The sequence below is a fragment of the Chionomys nivalis genome, chromosome 17 (genome assembly GCF_950005125.1).
Source record: "Chionomys nivalis chromosome 17, mChiNiv1.1, whole genome shotgun sequence".
Taxonomy (NCBI): Eukaryota; Metazoa; Chordata; class Mammalia; order Rodentia; family Cricetidae; genus Chionomys; species Chionomys nivalis.
Window position 1 is genome coordinate 34,393,323 of NC_080102.1, and position 9,409 is coordinate 34,402,731.

At 54.3% G+C, this 9,409-nt stretch overlaps 1 protein-coding gene across 1 annotated transcript; it reads right to left on the reverse strand.

The window, feature by feature from the left end:
* Nucleotides 1-1,895: 1,895 nt before the first annotated feature.
* Nucleotides 1,896-9,164, reverse strand: Mb (myoglobin). Its single transcript, XM_057792355.1, has 3 exons — nucleotides 8,980-9,164; nucleotides 3,597-3,819; nucleotides 1,896-2,495 (listed from the first exon to the last, which is right to left on the reverse strand). The coding sequence occupies exons 1-3, from the start codon at nucleotides 9,072-9,074 to the stop codon at nucleotides 2,352-2,354; spliced, it is 462 nt and encodes a 153-aa protein (XP_057648338.1). The 5' UTR covers nucleotides 9,075-9,164; the 3' UTR covers nucleotides 1,896-2,351.
* Between the last annotated feature and the right edge of the window lie 245 nt (nucleotides 9,165-9,409).

The window sequence follows — 9,409 nt, forward strand, 5'->3', positions numbered from 1 at the left end:
ATGCCTCAACTCCAGGAGGGGCTTTCAGGAGCAGCTGGGGGTACAGTGGCCCCAAGGACAACACCAGGATCTAGCTGAAATCAAACTGCCGCCTCTGCCCTCACATACCAAGACTCAGCATGTGGGCTCTGCCAAAGCTTGGCTGGGGCTGAAGAGAATCCTCAAATAAACTGAAGCGAAATGTCTGCCGCTGGCGCCACGAGGCCTCAGAGCAGACACTCAGCCGAGCAAGCGTGACAAAAGCAACCGGCGTGTGTGCACGCAGAGCTCTTAACGCACTTCTATTTTTACCTCTGGCTTTGACATGATTTGCCAGATGAATGCAGAGCAAATGACAAATACCTGGCATTCCTCCGCAGCCTGTGCTTCTTCCTGCTGATTTAACAACTGGGAGCCAGGAGTGTCCCTGACAGGAATGCTGACGGATGGGGGGGGGGGAGGGGGGAGAGAACCAGCTCCTTGGGCTCCTAGGAAGATTACATGTCAGGACGGGCCTATTGTCTGAAAGTCAAGGGAATTTCTATAAGGAAAGGGCATAGCCACACAGAGGAATGAAGACATCATTATTGTTATGAATCATCATTACTATTGTGTGTGCATGCTTGATGTGTGTGTGTATTGCGTGCACACACTCACATAGATATGCACACATGGATCCATGGTGGAGGTCAGAGAATAAATTCATGGAGCTGGATCTCTTCAGCCATCTTCTCGTGAGTCAAATTCAGGTCACCAGGTGCTAAGAGACATCCCTCTCTTTGAAACAATGGACTCCCCGAGTTGGGATCTCATGTCAAGAAAGAAAAAGTTGAAGTTTTGTGCAGTCAGAGGAGGCGCTCTGTCTCCCAGGAAGAAATTTCTCACAGTTCAGACAACTGTCAGAGGAGAGGAGACAACGGTGCTGCGCGAGACCACACACGGACCAGGGGCCCTGTATTTTCACCTCACCTCATATCAGGACCCTGAAGATTGACTTGAGATGCCACCGAGCCTCTCTGTTCCTCTTTCCGAGGTGTGGCCACACTGAATAACTCTCCTTTCTCTACTTTTCCGCGTTACTATCTGTCTACTCAGCCTTTTTTTTTTTTTTTTTTTTTTTTTGTGGTTTTTCAAGACAGGGTTTCTCTGTGGTTTTGGAGCCTGACCTGAAACTAGCTCTTGTAGACCAGGCTGGTCTCGAACTCACAGAGATCCGCCTGCCTCTGCCTCCCGAGTGCTAGGATTAAAGGCGTGTGCCACCACCGCCCGGCTCTACTCAGCCTTTTGAGCACTGGTGGCTGAGCCTGGCTGATTGGGCTCTGACCGTATTAGCCCCAGGCACAGGCCTGCTCCGGGTCCTCAGTGAGGCTCACACGCTCCATCGTGCAGGGACAGGGAAGGAAGGGCCCCTATCTGGGCTCCAATCCGTGCCATAATGGTGGCAATGCAAGCAGGACCAGTTGACCTTGGCAATGTGGGGATCAGGGCCAGGTGCCCAGGGCAGGATACGGGGGGGAGATGTCACTGTGGATCCAACAGTGGAGGAAATGTGAGAAGGTCACCCAGCCAGGAAGTAGCAGAGCTTAGATCCAAACAGTGGCCTGGAAGGCAACAGGGACTCTGACCCCAGGACAGGGCCAGCAGCCAACAGTGGCAGCTGCTGACCTTCTGGCCATAAAGAGGACAGACAGCTGGGAGATACTACCCAAACACAGGAGGGGAGAAGAAACCCACGTCTCCGCTGTAGCCCGGTGTGTGCCTGCCATTGAGAGGTGACTGGAGAAAGGGGCTTGTCCAGCATCCTCTCTATCTGCCTGCAATCCCAGAATACACCTTCCCGTTTCTTCCCGGGATGCTTGTGTGTGTTTCCCTTGCTAGACGGGCTAAAAGCACTATGCAGAGACAATAAATGAGGAGTTTCAGGGTATTTTATTGAAACAAGGTGGGTCAGTGGGAACTTGAGTGGCAGGAGACGTCCAGATGCCTGTGACCTCCCTTCTACCCCCCACTCCTGCTAAGCAACCCTCCACCTCAACCGGAAGTCAGGGTCTGGTAGTCAGTGAGTTGGATTTGGGATCAAATGTGCCAGTGGGAAGAGGGATTTTCCTGAAACCAGAAGGAAGTGGGTTGGGACTTAGGTAACAGGAGAACTGAGCATGACCTAACAGAACTGAGGAAGCAGAGGCCTCTTTGCACCTCCGGGTCCTAGGTGGTACCACCTGGAGCCCTGTCCCGAGGAGTGTGGGTGAGTTGCCTGGACGCCATGCTGCGTTCTCCTCTCCTGCTCTCTGCTAACCTAGGACACTGCACACTCTACTTGCTACATGGCACTGGGTCCCAGCTTGGGGGGCCAGGCAGTGGGAGCAGGCTGCTTATCCCTGGAAGCCCAGCTCCTTGTACTTGGCGGCAATGTCATTCCGGAACAGCTCCAGGGCCTTCCCCAAGGCGCCCTGAGCATCTGCTCCGAAGTCGGAATGTTTGCTCTTCAGGACGTCGATGATGACTTCTGAGATAAACTGCAAGGAGGGGACAAAAGGTTGCAAGTCAAGGGGCTGAGTCAGCCAGGAGCCGAGGGTGTTCACCCGCTGCCCTCCTCTTTATTCCAGGGCTGTTTCCTGGGCTCTTATGATGTCCCAGGTGCCATTCTGTGCAATCATTGTGAGCCAACTCCTTTAAGCCCCCCTACCAACAGGAGGCAGGCACGACCACCATCCCTGCTTTGTAGATGGGGAAACTAAGGCAGACAGGTGTGTCAGAGACTTCAGCTACATAGCACATGCTGAAGTCACATAGCCAGGAAGGGCACTTGAACCCAGGGGGTGTTACATGAGCCCCCCCCCCCACTTCACCTCTGGAGCTCAGGATGCGTGCCCAGTCAGCAGCCAGCTCATGAGAGCTCATACCTTGCAAGTGGTGGCATTATACTGAGGAGACAACCAAGTGGCCTGGTCGAGGTCATTCAGCAGATTTACCTGCTGCTCATCATTTACAATGAGCTACGATTGGTCCCAGGGACTGTGGACAGGCCCCTGCTAGCTCAGGAGTGGGGTGCAACTCCTGTTTTGATCATTTCCATAAGGCCCTCATGTGCAAGTGACAAAGCAGACATGGGAGTGGGACACAGCAGAAGGAGGCACCGAGAGACACAGGGACACAAAGGAGCACAGGACTCCTTTGTAAACACACCCCTGGGAAGTCTGCCCCACAACTCACAGACACAGCAAAGACGGTGGGGCTTGGGTCTGCAGAACCAAGCCCACCATCAGGGAGTGGGGAGTGTCCTGTGTCTGACCCCGCTCTGCCCTGGGACTCCAGCTCCAAAATGGGGACTGAGAGGACCCCTGGGGACTCCTTGCCTGGCTTCTCTCCAGGTCACAGTACAACTGCTTGCTGGACTACCATGAAGTGGGGGCAGGCATGCATTGGAAAACAGAAGTGCCCTTGGCTCCCAAGTGGGACTCCTGCCTCTGTGACTTGCATGAGCAGTCTGAGTCTCAGTTTCCCCATCTGTCTAGTGGGTGCTTTAGTGGGGAGCAACCAGGCCACTCCCATAGAGCTACTGAGCTGGGGTTTAGATCTATGCCTTCAGAGACTTGCCCTGCGCTGTGGCCACCTACCTCCAGGTACTTGACGGGGATCTTGTGCTTGGTGGCATGTGACTGGGCCAGAGGCTGGATCTCTGCAGCATGCTGTCCCTTCTTTTTCAGGATGCCACCCAGGGCTGTGAGCACGGTACAGCCATGCTTCTTCAGGTCCTCAGAGCCCTTCATATCATCCTCAGACTTCAGGTTCTTGAACTTTTCAAACTTATCCAGGGTCTCAGGGTGAGCCTTAAACAGCCTAGGGGACCAGGAGGGACGGAGTGAGACGGGTAGAGTCTGAAGGACTAGACTCCTGCTGTGTTTCTTCCTGGTTGTGTGGCCTGGGCCAATGCACCACACCTCTCCCTGCTTCAGTATTCCCTATGGATGGAGGTGACATGACCTGATCTAACGGGTCAAATGCGGTGTCGGGTGCAGGGAATGTGGGATAAATGCCTGCTGTTCTGTTATCATTGGTACTATCACCCTCTTCTTTTTCTGGTCACTGAGAGGGCAAGGGCAGTGACGTCTCTGCATCCTCACCCCATTTTCTCTGTTACCCAGAGAGTGGGGTGTGCTGGGGGCTCAGCACCCGTATGTCAGCTCTATGTGGGGCTCACACCTACCCTTCCTTGTCGTCCACGCGCTTCCTATTTTATAGACAGGGACGGGACTCTGAAATGGAAGGTCCCCAGCAGGATCTCAGGGCTGGTGTGCAGAAAAGCCAGGCAGCCACTGGATCTGGGTGACTCAGAAGGCTACCCTGGTCTATGACCTCTGGCCAGCTGTGACTGCCGTGAGACACCACCTATCCCAGCATAGACTTCAGAACCTCCCTCACTCCTTTTCTAAGGATGATGGCAAAGTGACCCACCAAAGGCCATAGCTGTTCCTGCCTGCCACCCTGGGAGCTCTGGCCTCTCCCAGTCGGGGACCCAAGCCCTGCTCTAGGAAGACGGTGAGGGCTGCAAGGACCACTGCCCTTCCCAGATGAGGCCAATCCCTGATCCACTTGGGGGCAAATGAAACACTGTCAAAGGCACTGGCCTGCCCTGGGTCACAAGTGGGTATCAGATCTCAAAACTGGAGCCTGGACAGTAATAGAATTCTCATCCGGTCCCCCCTAGAGCCCCACCCTGACGTGTTTATCAGGGTGACCTTGGCTACCCAGGCTCTGTGTTATCCTGATACCGTGTCTATGAGTTTGTATGTTCCTCTTTGTGTATCAAACCATGTGGGAAGCACCTGGTCCCCGTGGCCCCTACCCAACGGTCCCATGGGGAGGGTCTTCTATGACCAGGACACCAAGTTGCTTCAGCCAACCCAAGAGCTAGGTCTGGCTACTGAAGAGTCACTTCCCTCCACAATCCCCCGAGTTTGTGGTCTGCTGATACCCCAGCTCTTCTCTCATGGTGCCCCATTTCCCTGTGGGACCAATGGGGCCTGGGTGTGTGTGGGGGTGGGTGCTGGTGCTCCTCCCCTGTTCCAGTCCCCCTTCCAGGCCTGCCAGTCTGGTTAGGACCACAGCGCCGCCTGCGGTTTGCACAGAGGACACACCCGTGTAAAACACTACGGGTTTTACCTGCAAATTCACCAAATCCCCACAGTACACCTGAAGCAGAGTCTGCCATTGCATTAGGCCACAGAGGAGGAACTGAGGGGTTTAGTGCACAAGCAGCAGAGGGAGCGTGGGGGCTCTGCCTCTCAGTGCATAACCCCTTCAGTGCAGGACAATAAGGGCGCGATATCCCACAGCGCGATAGTCCCATGTCCCTAGTGGATGGGTGCCTGATGCAGCCACGGGGGTCACCCAGTCTATGCCCCTCTTCCTCATCCGTGGTCACGCATCGCAGACAGGCCTTCCCACCACTCAAACACTTCACCATGTGTCAGTCATCAGCTCCGTTGACCACAGGGGTCCCTGATGAGTCCATTCCAGCTGCATGGACTCAGGAATGCACACGAATCACTACTTGCTCTGCACGGAGGCAGCCATCACCGCAGCACCCACTAAGAGAGCCTGATGTTAGCAAGCAACAGCTGTAGAAACGGAGGCACAGGAAGCCTGAGCGTCCTGCAGGGCTTTCTCCTTCACCTTCTGGGTGACCACTTGAGCCCTATCACGGTCACACAAAGGCATCCTGTTTGTAAACGGTAACATGCGAACCCACCCCCTCCACACACACACACACATGCACACACATGCTCGCAGAAGCACATGCACACAGACGCACAAGTCTGTTCTTCATTTGTGTGGAGAACCAGGCACACAAGCTGATGCCGTGACGATTGGCAGGTCTGTCCCCAACCATGGTTGTGTCCCAGCCGCACCCCGGGAGCCCATCCACAGCCATGTGCATCACTGACAGCTCGTCTCTGGCACCTTGTCCAGGGTCCCTGAGCTCCTGACTATTATTATCTAGCGACAATGATCCTTGAGTTCCTGCTGACAGATGGGTAGCCTGACACCCACCGGTGAGCCCAAGGTCATCAGGCTGGATGGGGCCTGAAGACAGCAAGAACAGGGACTTGAGGCTTTAGGCTTTTAGAGATACTGCATTCTAGCCCTCCGTCCCAGAGCCCTGTGTGATGCCGAAATAGTCACTCATCCTTTCTGAGTCTTGGCTCATTGAATGCAAACCAATATGGTTGTTTAGGTGATTTCTAGAAGGCTTACCCCAACCCCCCCTCCCCCAGCCCTAAGCAGAAGAGGACAAGGCTTGCTCACATCGCAAGAGAGGTACAGGCCCCATATAGTCACATGGTTCTCTGAACCCTGAGCTCCACAGGTGGAGTCCCTGTAGTGGCCCAGAGCCCATGCCCTTGAATTTCCCTGACTTGGCTCCTATCGGAGAGCCCGACGATGGTGTCTTGGGGTTCCTTTCTTCATCCTGTGTCCAGGTGGCCAGGCTCAGAGGACAGGCTGGTTGGGGAAGGGAGGCTCCCTCTTTGTTTTCCTCTACACTGCTGCCCAATCAGAGCCCAGCCTAGGAGCACGTGGGGTGGTAGCTAGGAGGGTCACCAAGAGCATGGACTCCAGCCAGGTAGCCTGGATTTGTATCCGATCCATATTCTCACTACCTACGTGATTTGGAACAAGATGCCAAACCTCTTGGTTAGATGTAATACATGAGTTCGTAAAGGTGTTCGTAACACAGGGGCGGGGGGTGGGGCTTGTCTGTGAGACTCCCTCCTCCTCTACATCTCCAGCTTCACCACCACTATCACCACCTGGAGTCAGTCTTAGGGGCGCCATGACACTGACATGGGCTGGTTCAGACTCTGTGAGTCACTTCTGGCGTTATGTGAGATGTTGCTGCCCTAGAAGTCGTTTCCAAACCTTTCTTGACTCCTAAATCCTTTCCCTAACAAAAATGGCATCATAGGGGGTGGGGAGATGGCTCAGCAAGTAAGAGCACTTGCTGCTCTCCCAGAGGAATGGGGTTCAGTTCCCATGTGTGGTGGCTCACAACCATCTGCAGTTCCAGGGATCCAGTGCCCTCTTCTGGCCTTCTTGGGCACTGCATGTAATGCACACCCATACATGCAGGCAAAATACTCAAACCAAGTAAGAAAATCTTAAAAGAAAGAAGAAGAAGAAGAAGAAGAAGAAGAAGAAGAAGAAGAAGAAGAAGAAGAAGAAGAAGAAGAAGAAGAAGAAGAAGAAGAAGAAGAAGAAGAAGAAGAAGAAGAAGAAGAAGAAGAAGAAAGAAGAATAATGCAGGTTTGAATGAACCAGAAAAGATCCAGACAGGAAGAGCTGAGGCTTCGAGGCAAGCAGCCCCTTCCACCTGGAGCCCACAGCTCTGCTAGTGGCTGGATCTCCTAGTTCTAGAACTCTGTGTTTCCTAGCTTAGGCCTGCTAGGGCACTTAGAGAAATGACCTTGCTGAGGTCAGAAGACAAGGCTGTGGTTGGTATCTGGGACAGGCCAGGAGCCCAGTGTCCATGGAACACTTGCTACCCTAAGAGCTGGCATGACTCCCTGGGAGGCCACCTCCTTGCACCCACAACCAGAGAAGGCTGGAATAGCTGGTGTGGCCCCATGACTCAAGTCTGAGACATGTCATGCACTTGGGGCTTTTCAGGGTCAGCAGCCCTGGGCATCATGTCCCACCTGGCCCTGGGTCCTGGCAGGCCTCCATTACTCCCCTGGGAAGGGAAGTATATCTCTCTGATTATACAATACTCCAAGTCTCCTTCAAAGCCCCAAGTCACTCACTGCCCAGGGCCTGGCAGCCTTGGAATCTTGCAAGACTTTTTTCTACCTACTCTGGCCCCCAATAACCTGCTGCCCACAGCAAAGGAGAACAGAGACTCTGAGTCCCAGGGCACAAGAGTGGTCAGGGGTCTCAGAGAAGGGGAACAACTTGTCCAAGGTCACATAGGAAAGCTGTGGCCTAGGATTGATGCTGATTGGGGCAGGGAAGCCCAGTCAAACAGGCCTGTAGGCCTAGCACCTAGGCGGGTAGGGGAGCAGTTGGAGAAGAAAGACAAGCAGGAAGAACCAGGGGTTCCAGCAGCTGCCCAGCCTCCTTCCAGGATGGCTGCCCAAAGGGCTCTGACCTCAGATGACCTTGTCCCCAAGCCGAGGGGCTAGCAATGGACAGGGGCCGAGGGAGTATGCAAGACCATTGGGATCAGGAGGAAGACTCACCCTAGATCAAAAGTAGCAAGGAGCCGGGCGATGGTGGCGCACGCCTTTAATCCCAGCACTCGGGAGGCAGAGGCAGGCGGATCTCTGTGAGTTCAAGACCAGCCTGGTCTGCAAGAGCTAGTTCCAGGACAGGCTCCAAAGTCACAGAGAAACCCTGTCTTGAAAAACCAAAAAAAAAAAAAAAAAAAAAAAAAGTAGCAGGAATTCATTTCCAAACTACAGCTTCAAGACATTGTCAGGGCTGATAGCAACAGAGCCACCTCCTCCCAGAGCCAAAATATTACTCATGAATATTCCACTGGGCTTCTGAGCCAGCCAAGCCCAGAGTCCAGGGAAGAGCCCCAGGCTCTGGGTGAGGCATGGCAAGTGAGTCCCACGGACAAGCCTCAGCACCCTTCACTCGTGCAGACTCAGAGTCTTGGGTTTTCTGGGCTTATCTAGGAGATCCTTGCAGCAGAAGGCAACCACTTGCTGCAAGCTTCCAGTTCTCACGAGTGGGCAAGCCCTCCCTCGGCCCTCATTATTCTGGCCGTCTGCCATGATAAGCTTCTTCTCGGTGCTCAAGCTCGGTCCAGCTGCTGACGTCAGCTGGGCTGGATGGGTCCCCTTTTCCTTTCCTCAGTCCAGGCCCCAGCACTTAGAATCAAGTGAAATCTGAGCTCTTTATTGCAGCCAACTGGTCTACCTGCCAACTTCCACCTTGCAGCCATAACGCTGGTAATCTTTAGGGGACAGGTGGCGGGTGGGGGTCTCTCTCTCTTACCCGATGAGCACAGCCTGTCCATGGCCGGCAAGGTCAGCCTCCACCTTCCCCCAGGCATTCAGCACCAGCTGCCACTCCCCGTCACTGAGCCCCATGGCAGCTTCTGAAGAGGACCAGAGGAGTGAGCCGAAAGGAGTGAGTGTGGGCCGCTGTCAGTTGTGGTTTGAGGCCACCTGGTCCTGGAGGGCTTTTATACCTTCCCAAAGTTATTCTGGCCAGGATCACTGAGTACCACATGCTCCTCCTGCCACCCTCCTCAACCCCCCAGGGGTCTAATCTCTGCCTTTCTCTGCCCTCACATGGGCAGCTATTTTGAGGCAAGTGCCATTGTGGGGAGCTAGGACAGCTTGGGGCAATAGGGGGTGGGGAGCGGGAACCAGCCAGGCCACTGTCTGAGCTTGCACAAGCCCACGAAAGGGCACTGAAGCCA

What these genes read in the sequence shown, in the direction of transcription:
- Mb (XM_057792355.1), bottom strand. Translation starts at nt 9,074, where the DNA reads ATGGGGCTCAGTGACGGGGAGTGGCAGCTGGTGCTGAATGCCTGGGGG. An exon ending in GGACAGGCTGTGCTCATCGG is followed by an intron (nt 3,820 to 8,979) that starts GTAAGAGAGAGA and finishes CTGGTCCCCTAG; the next exon opens with GCTGTTTAAGGCTCACCCTG. An exon ending in TCCCCGTCAAGTACCTGGAG is followed by an intron (nt 2,496 to 3,596) that starts GTAGGTGGCCAC and finishes CCCTCCTTGCAG; the next exon opens with TTTATCTCAGAAGTCATCAT.